The following is a 19,640-nucleotide window of genomic DNA, read 5'->3' as shown; positions in this document are numbered from 1 at the left end:
CACCATCTCTGGGTAGGCCTGTGCGACAGCCTTCCTCCGGCCTCTGAACGTGCCACTGTTTTTTGTTTGATTCTGAGCACTAGGTCAGTGGAAGAAGGGTTCTGGTTAGGAGCCCCGTTGCCCACCTAGTACTAGACCGTCCCTCCTGCTGGTGAGGTGCTCTTGTAATGGGGGTGTGGACAGAGATGCTGATGGGGGGGCTGCAGGGCTGTGCCCTCTTCACCTTCACTCCAGGGCCTGTCCTTGTGAGGAGAATGGCAGGTGACATTACCTATGCCATTTAAATTTGTATTCTTTTCCCTTTTTGACACGTAATCAGGGTGAATCATGAGAGTTACGTGAACAGGTTTGTGATGGGACCTATCATGAGACTTTGTCTCCCCTAAGGGTCTGAGCTTAGGGCTGAGGGGCTGATATGGGGGGTCTTGGGTGCTTTTGGCTTTAGCTGCACAGAGTCTTACTTTTCTGTGCATCACCCCCCGCCCTGCCCATCACCTGGACCCACTACCCAAAAGGAGCCTGGAGCATGTATGTAGGCTGGGTGGTCGCTTTCATCGCACTCAGCCCTGAAGCCTGATGCCCGAGATAGTCACGGGCTGCACCACCCTCTTCAGCCCCTTTGTGCGAGCCAGAGAAACATGGGCAGTGGCTTGTCCCTCTGGGCATTCATAGCCCTGCCCAAGGACATGTTGCTTGATGGAGAGAGTGGGGCTGGGTTTCAGCCCCTCTTACCACTTCTACTGGCCCCCTTGTGCAGCGTACAACCTGCACAGATGTACATGACACTCTCCCTGCTTTATCTGTGCTTTTTTGCTCCTTGAGATTGCTCAGGACTAAGCGGGAGCAAGAGATCTCTGTTTCCTGCTTGGCAATGAGAGTGCTGCAGGAGTCTGTGTGAGTATAGGGTGAGGGAATGAGGTGATGGGTGATGTGGTGTGGAGGAGACAGACATGTGTGTGTGTCATCCACTGCCTGGTCTAGAACAAAGCTTAGCCCACAAGCAGACTCTCTGGGGGTTATCCCGGGACCTGTGTGCTTATTTGTCCAAAAACATTTTTGTTGAGCACTTACTAATAATGTCTCTTCACTGAGCTAGGCACTGGGATATGGCAACGAACAAGACAAGCAGGGTCCGTGCCTCCTGAGTGGGGCAGATAAAGGCCAATTAACAAACAGGCGGATACAGTAAGGACTTCTGTGTTAGGGAAGGGTCATGAAGGGCTGAGCAGGGAACTGAGACGCAGCCTCTGGTCATGTAATCGTAAACAGGAGGCAATGCTCCTGCGGTTAGGAGGGCTTGGGAGTCGTTGCCTCCTGGTTGTGTGACCTTGGGTGACTTATGGGACCTTTCTGAGTCTCTCAAGTACTTGTGTACACGTGGACCTGTGTGTGCTCAAACGTGCATTTGGCAGGTGACACCTAGTCTGCTGCTGGGCCCCTGGGGGGAGGGGGCAGAGTTTCTGGGGCAGGAAGCTTAGACAGTTTTGGGGTCCCTTTAAGAAAAATAATGCAAACCTGGCGGCCACTCCAAGGTCACTGACAGGAGTGGAGATGAGAGGGACTTCGGACTAGAAAGAGGCAGTGGTCGTACACAGGTAACAGATCTCACTTTTGCAAATGTTACAAAAACAAGACCCAGGGCCAGAGAAGGGGCTTGTGTCCGTGAGAGGTCCTGAACCCGGAGCCTCATTTTAATGTTGCTAACATAGTGGCAAGTCTGGCCCAGCCCTGTGCGGGCACACTCACCCTGTGTGCCCCCCTCACGTGGACATGCTTACCCCATGCACACATCATGCCCTCACGCCCTCCCCCTTCAGTGTACACACAAGGCCTGGCAATCTACTTCTGAAAAATCAGCCATTGACAAGCTTGTGGGGCCCAGTTCTACTTCGACATACACGGTTCAGCTGGAATCGAGAATTGACTCGGTGCTCACCGGTGGTGGTGAGATACACACACACAATTTTTTTAAGTAAGTGAAAGATGAATGCGTGAGATGGAAACTGATTTTAAGGTGTGGCAAAGTGCTGTTAACAACTGCTCCTGTCACGTGCGGCTGGCCTGCGATGGCTCTAAGCATCACCCGCCTGTGTCTCAGAGCCTGTATGACTGGAATCATCTTAGTGAGTGGTATTAATTTTGTCTGACACGAGATTTTGATTCATATTTACAAGCTGCGTAGTTGAAAACCCACCCCAGCTGTAACTAGCTAAGTAAAACAATAGCTTTGGTCCCAGGCCAAGTTTCCCTCTTGGGTGCGCTGTTTTAGAAGAAAATACGTTCTGAAAGGCTCTGGTGGGGAGACGGGGGGCAGATGGCTGCGTTGTGCAGAGTAGGACTTCTAATTCCCGGAGCTGCTGAAGCTGTGGTCCCCCCCCCGCCACGAACACTCTCACCCCTGTTCTAACTGGGGATTGTTCCGACAAGTTGAAAAACAAAACAGTTGCTGTAGAGTCGATTCTGATTCTTGGCGACCTCGTGTGTGTCAGAGTAGAACTGTGCTCCATAGGGTTTTCACTGGCTGATTTTTTGGAAATAGATTGCTAGGCTTTTCTTCCAAGGTACCTCTGGGTGGCCTTGAACCTCCAACTTTTTGGTTAGCGGCTGAGCAGGTTAACCGTTCGCACCACCCAGGGACTCCAATGTGTACGGGGCAGTTACCCTGTGTGGGCACGGTGCTCAGCTGTGTAGACACCATCCCACTTAACCCTCCCCACAACCTATGACTTCACTGCAGTTGTCTCCATTTTTGAGATGGGAAACCTGAAGTCCAAAGGTTAAATAATTTGCCCAAGGTCACACAGCCTGTAAGAAGAAGAGCTGGGATTTGCACCCAGGCAGGCTGGTGCTAGAACCCCGGTTCTGACCTCAAGCCAGCCTTCCAGCTCCTCTTGCCGGCTGGTGGCCCCGCACGCCACAGACTTGCATTTGGTGTGGTGGGTTGGAGTCGCTGCTTTCCAGATCCAGGTTGCTAGGATTCTGGACGGCGTCTTCCAACCCTTAGTAGACAGTGTTTCAGGCATAACCTTCAAGACAGACAGCCCTGGGCTTGAGGCCAGCTCTGCGTGCACTCTTCCTAGCTGTGTGTCTTCAGGCGCCTCACTTCACCTCTCTGAGCCCTCTGACAGGGATTTAGCGCAGTGCCCGGCACACAGCTGTACCCACGTAGCAGTGGCTCTGGCAGCATGAGAGAATAGGGTGTAGCTGCAGCCTGCACACGTGTGGAGCTCCAGAGCCTGTTAAATCTGAAAAACACTGCGTGTGCACATTTTTGGCTTCAACAACGTTCCATTTTACAAAGTCCATAACCCACTTTAATATTATTACATGCCCTGCCTGGGATTAATTCCAGGACAAGGGCTTTATTATGCTGGATAGAGTTCCTCCTATGTTCTCAAGTACGTGACCTCCCCCAGCCTGGCCTCACATGCTGGGGTCTAGGGTGACAGGGACACCCCACCCCACCCAGCCTCATGCTGTGGGCCCGGGGTGAGGTGGGGAAGGAGCTGCCTTCTGTGCCGCAGCCTATGACTTGGGGTACTCACCTGCTGACCATAGGAGAGCTGACCTCAGTGTGTCCCGAGGTCTGTCTGTGGGTCAGGTCTCAGTGTGGGGAGCAGCACCCCGAGCTTGCTAACCTCTGAGAGCAACCTTGTTTGTTTCTTGGAATAATAATGGAAGCTTTCACATCTCAGTGGTGGTTGATGGGATGCTTGGTAGAGGATGATGTCCGCAGGATCTGGGAGAGGTCTCAGTCTTCCCTTTATTCTGTGAGTCACAAATAGCTTCACTTCAGGGGAAGACTCTGCTGAGAGTTAGGAACGGCCTGTTGCACTGTGTAGAGGAAGATTTCCATGCTGCATCCTGGCTCAGGACAGTTCTGTGATTGATTAGTGATGTCTGCCAGGGGCACAGGGGTGGAAACACTTAACAGACACAGCATGTATTTGTCATTCATGCTTTAGCCTAGTCATTTTAAGTCTCTGACACCAACAAAGGCTTCTTTGTAGGCTTGTAACCCCTCTCACCTGAACATGAGTCCGTGGGTGGTACAAATGGTTAACCTGCTTGGCTGCTAACTGAAAGGTTGATGTTTAATCCACTCAGAGGCAGCTTGGAAGAAAGGACTGGTGATCTACTTCTGGAAAAACCAGCCATTGAAAACCCCATGGAGCACAATTCTACTTTGACGTGCATGGGGTCGCTGTTAGTTAGAGTCGGCTTGACAGCACCAGTTAGGTCATGCTCCCCTGGACATGGGTGTTAGAAATGTACACAAGTGAGTTCTTCCTTGTCCTGTGGGCGCCCCCCCCCCCCCCATTGCCTGTTTGTACAGCCTTACAACTCACAGTCCTGTCTCTGTTCTCTCTTTCAGTTGAAGAAGGGGAGGCCTCGGACTTCTCGCGGGCCTGGGATTCCTTCGTGGCAGCATCAGGTAAATGCCTGGGGCTGGTGGGAGGGCTGCTGAGGGTCCTGGGGGGCTGGCGCAGGATCTCAGAAAGCCACCCATCTGGTTATGGAAAATGTGTTCTTGGAGTCACATTCCTGTTTCCAGTCCGGACTACCCTGTGCGGCCCGACTTTTATATCCTTTCCTTACCGTCAGTAAAATCTATTATAGACGGGGGCCATGTACCCTTCTTGTGGGCGCATTCAGAAGGGCCGTGACCCCATCATAGCTCTGAAGGTCCCTGCAGTGGGTGCGTTGCAAATTCCTTCCAGCCCAGTTACAGAGAAAACACTTTCAATAGGACATTTACACTCCAGTCTAAATCAGAACTCTTGTATTTCGTTCCTGGAAGGGGCTGACTTGCACTCTGAAGGCTGGTAACTCGGGGGAGGAGGGTAAGTAATTACTGAGGGAGGTAATCGGGGACCCTCAAACCTGAGTGGGATGTGGGTGTATTAGGGTCCTCTAGAGAAAACCAGTGAGAGATATTTACATATGTACAGGTAGATATTTACATCTATACAGATAGATACATACATATGTACACAGATAGATATTTATATATATGTATACAGATAGACAGATATCTTACATATATATGCATACATATATAAGAGAGAGTTTACTTCAAGCAGTTAGCGCACAGGATCGTGGGGTCTGGCGAGCCCCAGATCCATAGGTCAGTCAGGTGAAGGCTGGAGACTTCCGTAGTCTGTGTCCCAAGATCCACAGGTCAGGTTATGGAGAGTGCAGAGCTGAGAGAACACACCCTAAGGAAACTCCCTTTTCAATGTTTCGACTGATTACATTTGATGACGTTACGGAAGGTCATTGCATTACATTATGGAATAGCAGCTAGTATAAGTGTTCTGCCAAACCACGGTGAATCATAGCCCAGCCAAGGTGACACATAAAATTTACCATCAGAGTGGGCATTGGGGGCTGGTGGGGGTGACTTGGCAATCAGGGAACTTGGCTTTTTGGCTCAGTCCTGCCTTTGCATAAGCTCCTTCTCTTTGTACCTCAGTTTCCCCAGCTGTAAAAAGAGGTGGATGACTGAGGTTTCTCTAACTGTAAAGCTCTGTAATTTGTAGCTGGTCATGGAGCTTAGGATTGGAGCTGTTTTTAGGGCCCTTGGGGACTCCTGTGTGGGGGATATGGCTGTCCTGCTTGCTCCTTATCTAGCCTGTGGCTCTCTTGCAGTGGGCCCCCTGGCCTGATGCTTGTCCATGTCGGGGAGGTACCAGGCTCTCCTTTCCTGTCGCCTCCCTGCCTTGTGCCAGCCCAGGCCCAGGATCTTGACCAGTTCGCTCTGGAGTCATGGGGGAGCTGGAGCCTGTCCAGTCTTCTAGAATCTTTCAGTTCAATTTCATTTAGTTCAACTTTCTCCTTGTTCAGATGTAGAAACTGAGTCAAGGAGAAAGATTTGCTCCCGGTCAGTAGTTTAAAAATGTAGTTTTAGAACAGGCATATGAAGATTTAACATTTTAATGGTTATGATTTGTTTCTATGCATGTTAAATAAAAACACAACTGACTTCCAGTTGGCGATGTTATAGACGTTCTGTCCTGAGATGACACTAAAACCCAGACCCAGTGATGACGCTAAGTTCGTTTAAGTGAGAAAAATGAATTGACAAGAAATTTCTAAGTAATAGTATGTAATACTTGAATTCAGCAAAAGTCGTGAAGATGGTCCATAAATGGCCGAAATTTGAAAAGTGATGGTACAGACTGGATAAAAGGGACCCTAGACTTCTGGTCCAGTGCTCTTTCCAGCAGATTTTTGAGGCTGCTTGGAGAGTCAGAGGGGTCCTGGTTGACCCAGGCTTGGGCAGTGTTGTGTCTGCAGGCACCCTGGCCCTTGGTGACAGGGAAGGGCCTTGTCCTGAAGCTGGGATGGTGGAAGGGGACTCAGATCTAGGAGGGATTCCAGGGTTAGGACAGACCTCTCTGCTGTTCCTGGGACCTTGGGGTGCACACTGGGGAGGAAGAAGGAAGGGTCTGCATAGCCCCCACCCTGTCTCTCTCCTATGTGGGGGAGATGTGGTCCTCATGGTTGGGGGCAGCACAGGAGAGCCTAAAGCTCTGTGTCTCAGAAACCCAGATGTCCTGAGGGATGTGGGGTGCATGCACACAGAAAGAGGCTCTGCCCAGAGGGTAGGCTTACCACCAACCTTGAAGGGGACCCCCACTGTGCCCGACCCTGAACTAGGAATGCCCAGCCCAGTGTCGTCTGCACAAGGTTGGCCATTCCCACTGCTTTCCCAGCAGTGCCGGAGGCGGTGGGGACAGATGGGAGAGCAGCGGGCTGTGGTGGACGGAGAACCCTGTGCAGGAGAGTCAATCGCTGGCTTGCCGTAGACATGTGACTCGTCTCTAAGGCAGGGAGGGGCCTCCCCATCCACAGAAGGCAGGGGCGATGCTAAGGGTCCCTGAGGCTCTGTGACTCCCTGGCGGGATGGCCTCAGGGCCTCTCTGGGGCACCCAGGAATGGCACAGGTATTGGGACTTTCATTTTAGCCCTGAGCCTGGGGCTTGTGTGCAGCAAGTAGATGGGTGTCAGCGTGGTGGCTGGAAAGACCACACATAACCCCACATGTGTGTGCTGGGAGAGGTCTGGGGCCAAAGCTGTCATGGTGCATCTGCTTTGGATGATCCCTTGGAGGTGGGGATTGTGAGGCCAGAGCCTCCCAGACAGCGGGTAACTCCCAGCCAGGCAATGGATTGTTTTTTTTTTTCTTTGGCCCTTGTCCGATGATTTTTATAGTGTGTGCATTTGATATATTTTCCTTCCCAATTCTGTGTCTGACTTAGGCTATTAGGGTCTGTTTGTGTTCCCTGAGCATGGGGCATGTGAGATGGCTCAAATCCTGGTGGCAGGACAAAGTCAGTTCAGGAGGCAGCCCTGGATGTGGGTGACGATCACGTTTATTGAGCACTTACTTAGTCTGAGCCAGGCGCATTGTGAACATGGCCCGCAGTATCTCACTGAACCACCCCAGCTACCCTATGAGGTGGCCGCTCCTTCCAGCAGCAGCTACAGCATTTCTCTGTGGGCTGGTGTTGGGGTGGCTGTCTGATGACACTGGTGAGTGGGGAGGTCGCAGGACGCAGGCCCTGCTCAGGGGCAGCCATCCCACAGCTTTAGTCCACTGGACCTCAGGGTTCAGATGTGTCAGATCTTCTGAGTTTTTGAAAGAGAAGCAGAAAGCTGGATTTTCATACAAAATCATTGGATTAAAAAAAACAGCGGAGGCGGAGCCAAGATGGCGGAATAGACAGACAGTTCCAGCGAGCCCTCTTTACAACAAAGACCCGAAAAAACAAGTGAAACGAGTATATTTGTGACAAGCTGGGAGCCCTGAGCTTCTAGGCAAGCTTAGAAAACAAACTGAGGGGCAGGGGAAGGAAGAGACAGTTCAGAAACGGAGAGCAGTTACCGGACCTGAATCGTGGGGAGCCCTCAGGCACCATTCCCAGAGTCGTGGCGGCGGGCTGGTACTAGTGTTTGGCCGCAGTTTCCTCAGGGACAAACAGCCAGTAACAAAGCCTACTCACACTTCTGGAACCTGAGAAGTATGGTGCTCTCGGCAAAAGCTAAGTACTTGCGTATATTTTACCGTGCCCCCCTGCCCCCAAGCTGGCTTCAGTGGCTGAAGTCCCTGGGCCTGAGATAGGCCCTGTTGGGCACCTAGAGCCATCCTCCCAGCCTTGGAGAAGGAAAAAATTTGCAACTGGGGAAAAGATAATTTGCCAGCTCCACTAACCAGGGGAGCTCAGGACAGAAGCAGTTCCAGTCCAGGCGTAAACCGTCAGTGGACTTTGAACCCCTTTCCCTTCTGCATGGACCTGTGTGGGCCTATTTCAGGAGAATAGACCCTTGTTGGCAGACTCCAACCATTTGAGCTGTGCGGTGGAGAGGTGAGTGTTTGATGTTTGACATTGCTTTGTCTATTAAACAAGGTCCTCACCTACCCATGAGAGGGACCTAAGGACTGGTAGCTCCACTCAGGTCACCCAGCCACCCAAGACAGGGGTCCAAGGGTAACCGGTACCTCCCAGTCCTTACAACCAAAAACTTTAGGTGCCCAAGGTCCGTCTGCAGCACCCACCCACCTGCACGCTCTAGGAAACAGGGATGCGCTTTCCTCAGAGACGCTCGGGGTTCAGTTCTCAGCCCCCTGCCTTGTTCAGAGCGTGACCCCCTGCTGCAATCAGATACCGGTGTATACGCCAATCACCCCTGCCCCGCTAAGACTGTAGGACAGAGCCTGTGCCACACGCTTGATGATCAGCTACCTGGAAACCTGAGCTGAATTCATACAAGAAAACTGAATGGACTTCTAGACTGATATACCTGATAACAGCTCTAGCCAGCTGGGGACAGGATGTCAGAGCTCCAAAAACAAAAATAATCAAGCTAGCTCACTCAAGCAATCCATTTGGGTATATCAAAACAAAACAAAGTAAGAAGCTATGACGGAGTAAGCAACCATAAACTAATAGAATAACTTATAGATGGCTCCAAGACAGCAGTCAATACCAAGTGACATAAAGAAACAGTCTGTGATCACATCAACAAGCTCTCAAACAAAGAATCCAGGGATCTTTTAGATGAAAGTGCATTCCTCGAATTACCAGATGCAGAATACAAAAGTTTAGTACACAGAACCCTTCAAGACATCAGGAAGGAAATGAGGCAATATGCAGAACAAGCCAAGGAACACACAGATAAAGTAATTGAAGAACTCAGAAAGATTATTCAGGAACGTAATGAAAAGTTTAATAAGCTGGAAAAATCCGTAGACAGACAGCAATCAGAAATTCAGAAGATTCACAATAAAATTACAGAAGTAGACAACTCAATAGAAAGTCAGAGGAGCAGAACTGAGCAAGCAGAAGCCAGAATTTCTGAACTCAAAGATAAATTGCTTGGCACTAATATATTTGAAGAAAAATCAGAAAAAAGAATTAAAAAAAATGAAGAAACCTTAAGAATCATGTGGGATTCTATCAAGAGAAATAACCTACAAGTGATTGGAGTACCGGAACACGGAGGCATAACAGAAAATACAGAGAGAATTGTTGAAGATTTGTTGGCAGAAAACTTCCCTGATATCATGAAAGATGAGAAGATATCTATCCAAGATGCTCATCGAACTCCACATAAGGTAAATGTTAAAAGAAAGTCACCAAGACATATTATAATCAAGCTTGCCAAAAACAAAGATAAAGAGAGAATTATAAGAGCAGCTAGGGATAAACGAAAAGTCACCTACAAAAGAGGGCCAATAAGAATAAGCTTGAACTACTCGGCAGAAACCATGCAGGCAAGAAGGCAATGGAATGACTTATATAAAAAATTGAAGGAAAAAAATTGCCTGCCAAGAATCATACATGCAGCAAAGCTGTCTCTTATATATGAAGGTGAAGTTAGGACATTTCCAGATAAACAGAAGTTTAGGGAATTCATAAAAACCAAACCAAAACTACAAGAAATACTAAAGGGAGTTCCTTGGTTAGAAAATCAATAATATCAGGTATCGACCCAAGACTGGAACACTGGGCAGAGCAATCAGAAGTCCACCTAGACAGGGAAATCAAAAAAACAAAGCAAGATTACTAAAAAAAAAAAAAAAAAAAAAAAAAGCTCAAAAGAGGGTAACAGTGATGTTATTATATAAAAGAAGACAACATTAAAATAATATAGAGGTACTAAGAAATATAAGCACACACCTTCCATATGGAGAGGAAGATACGGTGATACAGAGAAATAAAAGTAGGTTTAAATTTAGAAAAACAAGGGTAAATAATAAGGTAACCACAAAGGAGACAAACTGTCCTACTCATCAAAATAAAATACAAGGAAAAAAAAAAAAAGAGACTCAGCAGAAACAAAATCAGCAACAACAAATATGAGGAAAGGACAATACATTAAGATAATCTACTCAGCACATAAAATTAAGTGGGAAAAAGAAACTGTCAAGAACACACAAAAAAAGACATCAAAATGATAGCACTAAATTCATACCTATCCATAATTATGCTGAATGTAAATAGACTAAATGCACCAAATAAAGAGACAGAAAGTGGCACAATGGATTAAAAAACACAATCCGTCTATATGCTGCCTACAAAAGACACACCTTAGACTTAGAGACACAAAAAAAACTAAAACTCAAAGGATGGAAAAAAATATACCAAGCAAACAACAATCAAAAAAGAGCAGGAGTGGCAATATTAATTTCTGACAAAATAGACTTTAAAGTTAAATCCATCATAAAGGGTAAGGAAGGATACTATATAATGATTAAAGGGACAATACAGCAAGAAGATATAACCATATTAAATATTTATGCACCCAATGACAGGGCTGCAAGATATATAAGACAAACTCTATCAGCATTGAAAAGTGAGATAGACAGCTCCACAATAATAGTAGGAGGCTTCAACACACCACTTTTGGTGAATGACAGGACATCCGGAAAGAAGCTCAATAAAGACACGGAATGCCACAATCAACCAACTTGACCTCATAGACATATACAGAATGCTCCACCCAACAGCAGCCAAGTATGCTTTGTTTTCTAGTGCACGTGGAACATTCTGTAGAATAGAACACGTATTAAGTCATAAAGCAAGCCTTAGCACAATCCAAAACATTGAAATATTACAAAGCATCTTTTCTGACCATAAGGCCATAAAAGTGGAAGTGAATAACAGAAAAAGCAGGGAAAAGAAATCAAACACTTGGAAACTGAACAATACCCTACTCGAAAAAGACTGGATTATAGAAGACATTAAGGATGGAATAAGAGAAATACGTAGAATCCAATGAGAATGTAAGCACTTCCTATCAAAACCTTTGGGACGCAGCAAAAGCGGTGCTCAGAGGCCAATTAATAGCAATAAATGCACTCATCCAAAAAGAAGAAAGGGCCAAAATTAAAGAATTATCCCTACAACTTGAACACATAGAAAGAGGGCAACAAAAGAAACCCACAGGCACCAGAAGAAAACAAATAATAAAAATTAGAGCAGAACTAAATGAAATAGAAAATGGAAAAACAATTGAAAGAATTAATAAGACCAAAAGCCGTTTTTTTTTTTTTTTTTTGCCTTTAACAAGGGAAATTTATTTTATCACAGTCTAGTAGGTTATAAGTCCAAATTCAGGGCTCCGGCTCCAGGGGGAGGGCTTTCTCTCTCTGTGGGCTCTTGAAGAAGGTCCTTGCCCTCAAACATTCCCTGGTCAAGGAGCTTCTCAGGTGCAGGGGCCCCATGTCCAAAGGATGTGCTCTGCTCCTGTTGCTGCTTTCTTTCTTTCTTTTTTTAATAATTTTTTTTGTGTTTTGTTTCTTTGTATCGCCATATCTTCCTCTCCATATGGAAGGTGTATGATTACATTTCTCAGTCCCTCTTTATTATTTTAATGTTGTCTTATTTTATATAATAACATCGCCTGTGTTGGGCTTTTTTTTTTAAATCTTGCTTTTTTTTTTTTTTTTGGATTTCCCTGTCTGGGTTGACTTCTAGTTGCTCTGCCCAGTGTTCTAGTCTTGGGTCGATACCTGATATTATTGATTTTCTAACCAAAGAACTCCCTTTAGTGTTTCTTGTATTTTTGGTTTGGTTTTTACGAATTCCCTCAACTTGTGTTTATCTGGAAATGTCTTCATTTCACGTTCATATTTAAGAGACAGTTTTGCTGGATATATGATTCTTGGCAGGCAATTTTTTTCCTTCAATTTTTTAAATATTTCATCCCATTGCCTTCTTGCCTTCATGGTTTCTGCCGAGTAGTCTGAGTTTATTCGTATTGGCTCTCCTGTGTAGGTGACTTTTCTTTTATCCCTCGCTGCTCTTATAAAAAAAAATAATTCTCTCTTTATCTTTGTTTTTGGCAAGCTTGATTATAATATGTCTTGGTGACTTTCTTTTAAGATCTACCTTATGTGGAGTTCGATGAGCATCTTGGGTAGACATCTTCTCATCTTTCGCAATATCAGGGAAGTTTTCTGCCAACAAACCCTCAACAATTTTCTCTGTATTTTCTGTTATGCCTCCGTGTTCTGGTACTCCAATCACTCGTAGGTTATTTCTCTTGATAGAGTCCCACATGATTCTTAAGGTTTCTTCATTTTTTTTTTAATTCTTTTATCTGATATTTCTTCAAATATATTAGTGCCAAGTGATTTATCTTCGAGTTCAGAAATTCTAGCTTCTACTTGCTCAATTCTGCTCCTCTGACTTTCTATTGAGTTGTCTACTTCTGTAATTTTATTATTAATCTTCTGAATTTCTGATTGCTGTCTGTCTATGGATTTTTCCAGCTTATTAAACTTTTCATTATGTTCCTGAATAATCTTTCTGAGTTCTTCAGCTTTTTTTTATCTGTGTGTTCCTTGGCTTGTTCTGCATATTGCCTCATTTCCTTCCTGATGTCTTGAAGGGTTGTGTATATTAATCTTTTGTATTCTGCATCTGGTAATTCGAGGAATGCACTTTCATCTAAAAGATCCCTGGATTCTTTGTTTTGAGAGCCTGTTGAGGTGATCATGGCCTTTTTCTTTATGTGACTTGATATTGACTGTTGTCCCCAAGCCATCTATAAGTTATTGTATTATTTTATGCTTGTGTACTGTGTCATAGCTGCTTGCTTTATTGTGTTTTGGTATACCCCTATGGGTTGCTTGAGTGAGCTAGCTTGATTATTTTCGCCTTTGGAGCTCTGGTGTCCTGTCCCCAGCAGGCTAGACCTGTTATCAGGTGTATCAGTTTAGGAGTCCATTCAGTTTTCTTGTATGAATTCAGCTCAGGTTTCCAGGTAGCTGATATCAAGTGTGTGGTACAGGCTCTGTCCTACAGTCTTAGAGGGGCAGGGGTGCTTGGCGTATACACCAGTATCTGATTGCAGCAGGGGGTCACACTCTGAACAATGCAGGGGGCTGAGAACCAACCCCCAAGTGTCTCTGAGTAAAACGCGTCTCTATTCTCCACAGCGTGCTGGTGGGTGAGTTCTGCAGAGGGACCATGGGCACCCAAAGTTTTTGTTGTAAGGACTGGGAGGTACCAGTTATCCCTGGACCCCTGTTGCGGGTGGCTGGGCGACCCATGTGGAGCCACCAGTCCTTAGGTCCCTGTTGTGGATAGGTGAGGACCTTGTTTAATAGACAAAGCAATGTCAAACATTAAACACCCACCTCTCCACTGCACCACTGAAATGGTTGGCGTTTGCCAACAAGGGCCTATTCTCCCAAAATAGGCCCACACAGGTCCATGCAGAAGGGAAAGGGGCTCAAGGCCCACGGACGGTTTATGCCTGGACAGGAGCCGCTTCTGCCCTGAGCTCCCCCAGTTAATGGAGCTAGCAAATTATCTTTTCCCCCCAGTTGCAAATTCTTTCCTTCTCCAAGGCTGGTAGGCTGTAGGTGCTCACCAGGGTCTATCTCAGGCCTAGGGATTCAGCTGCTGAAGCTGGCTTGGGCGTGGTGGGGGCGTGGTAAAAGATACACAAGTACTAGCTTTTGCCAAGTGCCCTTCTGCTCAGGTTCCGGGGGTGTAAGTGGGCTGTGTGCCTGGCTGCTTCACCCTGAGAAAGCTGTGGCCCAATGCTAGGACCAGCCCGCCGCAGCCACTCCGGGAATGGCGCCTGAGGGCTCCCTGAGATTCAGGTCCGGTAACTACTCTCCGCTTCTGAATGGTCTCTTCCTTCCCCTGCCCCTCAGTTTGTTGTCTAAGCTTGCCTTTAATGCTCAGGGCTCCCAGCTTGTCACAAATATACTCGTTTCACTTGTTTTTTCGGGTCTTTGTTGTAAAGAGGGCTCGCTGGAAGCATCTGTCTATTCTGCCATCTTGGCTGTGCCTTGTTCCAAAAGCCGGTTTTTTGAAAAAATCAACAAAATTGGTAAACCACTGGCCAATCTGACAAAAGAAAAACAGGAGAGGAGGCAAATAACCTGAATAAGAAATGAGACAGGCAATATTACAACAGACCCTACTGAACTTAAAAGAATCATATCAGATTGCTATGAAAAATTGTACTCTGACAAATTTGAAAACCTAGAAGAAAGGGATGAATTCCTAGAAACACACACCTACCTAAACTAACACAGAGTTAGAACAACTCAATAGACCCATAACAAAAGAAGAGATTGAAAAGGTAATCAAAAACTCCCAACAAAAAAAAAGCCCTGGTCCCGATGGCTTCACTGCAGAGTTCTACCTAATTTTCAGAGAAGAGTTAACACCACTACCACTAAAGGTATTTCAGAGCATAGAAAAGGATGGAATACTACCAAACTCATTCTATGAAGCCACCATATCCCTGTTACAAAAAGCCGGTAAGAACACCACAAAAAAAGAAAATTATAGACCTATATCCCTCATGAACGTAGATGCAAAAATCTTCAACCAAATTCTAGCCAATAGAATTCAACAACATATCAAAAACATAATTCACCATGACCAAGTGGGATTCATACCAGATATGCAGGAATGGTTCAACATTAGAAAAAGAATTCATGTAATCCACCACATAAATAAAACAAAAGACAAGAACCACAGGATTTTTTCAATTCATGCAGAAAAGGCATTTGACAATGTTTAACACCATTCATGATAAGAACTCTCAGCAAAATAGGAATAGAAGGAAAATTCTGCAACATAATAAAGGGCATTTATACAAAGCTAACAGCCAACATCACCCTAAATGGACAGAGCATAAAAACATTCCATTGCCATGGAGAGAGGAAACCAGACAAGGATACCCTTTATTCAAAATTGTGTTGGAGATACTAGCCAGAGCAATTAGGCTAGGTAAAGAAATAAAGGGCATCCAGATTGGCCAGGAAGAAGTAAAAGTATCTCTATTTCCAGATGACATGATCTTATACACAGAAAACCCTAAGGAATCCTCAAGAAAAGTACTGAAACTAATAGAAGAGTTCAGCAGAGTATCGGGATACAAGATAAACATACAAAAATCAATTGGATTCCTCTACACCAACAAAAAGAACATTGAAGAAGAAATCACCAAATCAATGCCATTTACAGTAGCTCCCAAGAGGATAAAATACTTAGGAATAAATCTTACCAGAAATGTAAAACACTTATACAAAGAAAACTACAGTACAGTTTTGCAAGAAACCAAAAGAGACTTACATAAGTGGAAGAATATATCTTGCTCGTGGATAGGAAGACTTAACATTATAAAAATGTCTATTCTACCAAAAGCGATCTATACATTTAATGCAATTCCGATCCAAATCCCAAAGACATTCTTTAATGAGATGGAGAAACAAATCACCAACTTCATATGGAATGGAAAGAGGCCCCGGATAAATAAGGCATTACTGAAAAAGAAGAACAAAGTGGGAGGCCTTACTTTACCAGATTTTAGAACCTATTATACTGCCACAGTAGTCAAAGCAGTCTGCTACTGGTACAACAACAAATACGTGGACCAATGGAACAAAATTGAGAATCCAGACATAAATCCATCCACAGATGAGCAGTTGATATTTGACAAAGGCCCCTGAACAGTCAAATGGGGGAAAAGGTAGTGTTTTTAACAAATGGTGCTGGCATAAGTGGATATCCATCTGCAAAAAAATGAAACAAGTCCCATACCTCACTCCATGCACAAAAACAAGCTCAAAATGGATCAAAGACCTAAATATAAAATCTAAAACGATAAAGATCATGGAAGAAAAAATAGGGATAACGTTAGGAGCATATATGGCATAAACAGTATACAAAACGTTATTAAGAATGCAGACTGAAAAACTAGATAACTGGGAGCTCCTAAAAATCAAACACCTATGCTCATCCAAAGACTTCACCAAAAGAGTGAAAAGACTACCTACAGACTGGGAAAAAAAGTTTTTAGCTATGATATTTCCGATCAGCGCCTGATCTCTAAAGTCTACATGATACTGCAAAAACTCAAGTACAAAAAGACAAATAACCCAATTAAAACATGGGCAAAGGATATGAACAGATACTTCACTAAAGAAGACATTCAGGTAGCTAACAGATACAGGAGAAAATGTTCACAATCATTAGCTATTAGAGAAATACAAATCAAAACTACAATGAGATTTCATCTCACTCCAACAAGGCTGGCATTAATGGATAAAACACAAAATAATAAATGTTGGAGAGGCTGTGGAGAGATTGGAACACTTATACACTGCTGGTGGGAATGTCAAATGGTATAACCACTTTGGAAATTGATCTGGTGCTTCCTTAAAAAGCGAGAAATAGAACTGCCATATGACCCAGCAATCCCACTCCTTGGAATATATCCTGGAGAAATAAGAGTCTTTACACGAACAGATATATGCACTCCCATGTTTATTGCAGCACTGTTTACAGTAGCTAAAAGTTGGAAGCAACCAAGGTGCCCACCAACAGATGAATGGATAAATAAATTATGGTACATTCACAGTATGGAATACTTCACATCGATAAAGAAGAGTGAGGAATCTGTGAAATGTTTCATAACGTGGAGGAACCTGGAAGGTATTATGCTGAGTGAAATTAGTCAGTGGTAAAAGGACAAATATTTTATATGACCACTATTATAAGAATTTGAGAAATAGTTTAAACAGAGAAGAAAACAGTCTTTTTTTGTTATGAGGGGGGGATGGAGGGAGGGTGGGAGAGGGGTATTCACTAATTAGATAGTAGACAAGAACTATTTTAGGCGAAGGGAAAGACAACACACAATACAGGGGAGGTCACCACAACGGGACTAAACCAAAAGCAAAGAAGTTTCCTGAATAAACTGAACACTTTGAAGGCCAGCGTAGCAGGGGCAGGAGTTTGGGGACCCTGGTTTCAGGGGACATCTAATTCAATTGGCATAATAAAATCTCTTAAGAAAACATTCTTCATCCCACTTTTAAGAGTGGTGTCTGGGGTCTTAAACGCTAGCAAGTGGCCATGTAGGATACGTCAATGTGTCTCAACCCAACTGGATTATAGGAGAATGAAGTACACCAAGGACAGAAGGTGATTATGAGCCCAAGAGACAGAAAGGGGCACATGAACCAGAGACTACATCGTTCTGGACCAGAAGAACTAGATTGGGCCCGGCTATAACCGATGACTGCCCTGACAGGGAACACAACAGAGAACCCCTGAGGGAGCAGGAGAACAGTGGGATGCAGACCCTAAAATCTCATAAAAATACCAGGCTTAATGGTCTGACTGAGACTAGAAAGACCCCAGTGGTCACGGCCCCCAGACCTTCTGTTGGCCCAGGACAGGAACCATTTCTGAAGCCAACTCTTCAACATGGATTGGACTGGACAATGGGTTGGAGAGGGATGCTGGCAAGGAGTGAGCTTCTTGGATCAGGTGGGCACTTGAGACTATGTTGGTATCTCCTCCTGGAGGGGAGATGAGAGGGTGGAGGGGGTTAGAAGCTGGCAAAATGGATATGAAAAGAGACAGTGGAGGGAGGGAACGGCCTGTATCATTAGAGGGAGAGTAATTGGGATTATGTAGCAAAAAAAAAAAAAAAATTTTTTTTAGCAAGGTGTACATGGGTTTTTGTGTGAGAGACTGACTTGATTCGTTAACTTTCACTTAACGCACAATAAAAATTATTTAAAAAAATAGCACTCATCTTTTTAAAAACAGCTTTGTTGAGATATATTTCACATGCAACACAGTTCTCCCACTTACAGTGTAATTCAGTGGATTTCGTTGCGTTCAGACTTGCATGCAGCCTTGGGCACAGTCAGTTTAGGACATTTTCATGACCCCAGAAAGGAGCTCCGTGCCCTTCAGCTATCCTCCCACACATTCCCATTAATCCCAGCCCTAACCACAAACCAAACCAAACCTGTTGCCTGCGAGTTGATTCAGACTCATGGTGACCCCATGTGTCATGGAGTAAAACTGCTCCAGTGGGTTTTCTTGGCTGTAATCTTTATGGAAGTGGATTGTATCAGGGCTTTCTTCCGTGGTGCTGCCGGGTGGGTTCACACCTCCAACCTTTTAGGTTAGCAGTTGAGTGCCAACTGTTTGTACCACCTGGGGGCCTTAAGCAAGCCTTAATCCACTTTTCTGTCTCTCTGGACATTTAACGTACGTGGAATTACACAATATATGGCCGTTTGTGAGTGGCTTATCTCACGTAGCATAATGTCTGAAGGTCCATCTACGTTGTAGGGTATATCAAGCAGCGCGTCAAGTCTTTTTTATGGTTAAACAATATTCTATTGTAGGGACATATCACCTTTTGTGTATTTGTTATATTTGATGGGCCTCTTCCTTCTCCCCGCCCCTTGGCCATCATGAACGATGCCGTGAACCTTGACGTACAAGTTTTTTTTTGAACACCTGTTCTCATTTCTTTTGGGTCTATACCCAGGCGTGGAATTGCTGGATCATGTAGTAGTTTTATGTTTAACTTTTTGAGGAACTGCCAAACTGTTTTCATTCCTGCCAGCAGCGTGTGAGGGTTCCTGTGTCTCCCACATTCTCACCAACACTTTTTATTCCCCCCCCCCTTTTTTTCATTCTCCCCCCTCTTCTTTTAATTCTAGTCATCCTAGTGGGCATGAAGTGGTATCTCATTATGGGCAGCTCACATTTAAAAAAAAATACTCTTCAAATATGTGTAGAAACTATTGAATTGGGAGCATGTTTTGATGTGTATATTTTCACCAAAAATAAAATAAACTTAAAACGAAACACTGTTCAGACCAATCAGAGTCCTTCTGACAGCTGGTTTTGGCCTTATCCCCAGTCAGGAGGTCGCAAGTGTGGCTTTACCACAGGGCCATTGGTGAGGCTTGCTGTTCCAGGCTCTCAGGTCCCCTTGCACCAGCTCCCTCCAACATGCCCTTCTCCTCAGCCCATCCCAGCATAGAGGCCTGTCCTTCTTCAGCTCTTCCTCTCTCTTCTCTCAAGCCCTGTGGAATGAAGCTAAGCGTCCGGAGTGACCTGTGTGAGTCTGAGCTCTACAACCTGGGGTCTCAGGGAACCCAGCCGGCCACATTCAGCTCTGCCTCCCTCCCCTGGTCACTGAGCTTGCGCGGGCAGTGTGATGTGGTCTTTCTAATCACAGTCTCATCTGAATCTTCCTCTGCTCCTGGGCCAGTTTGCTCGCAGGCTGGGCGGAGGCTGCCCTGATGGCTTCCTTCCAAAGGAGGGAAGGATGGGGTGAGGGTC

The 19,640-nt window shown here is 45.2% G+C and overlaps 1 protein-coding gene across 3 annotated transcripts in view; it reads left to right on the top strand.

The window, feature by feature from the left end:
- Nucleotides 1-19,640, top strand: part of ZNF423 (zinc finger protein 423) — a 408,064-nt gene that overhangs the window by 66,958 nt on the left and 321,466 nt on the right. For all 3 annotated transcript variants that reach the window (XM_064274145.1, XM_064274144.1, XM_064274146.1), the window contains exon 2: nucleotides 4,376-4,435. In XM_064274145.1, coding sequence (XP_064130215.1) covers nucleotides 4,376-4,435 — 60 coding nt within the window. The remainder of the gene's footprint in view (nucleotides 1-4,375; nucleotides 4,436-19,640) is intronic.

The sequence above is a fragment of the Loxodonta africana genome, chromosome 21 (assembly GCF_030014295.1).
Source record: "Loxodonta africana isolate mLoxAfr1 chromosome 21, mLoxAfr1.hap2, whole genome shotgun sequence".
NCBI lineage: Eukaryota > Metazoa > Chordata > Mammalia > Proboscidea > Elephantidae > Loxodonta > Loxodonta africana.
Note: the sequence above shows the minus strand (reverse complement) of the source record. Positions and strands in the feature narration are given on the sequence as shown.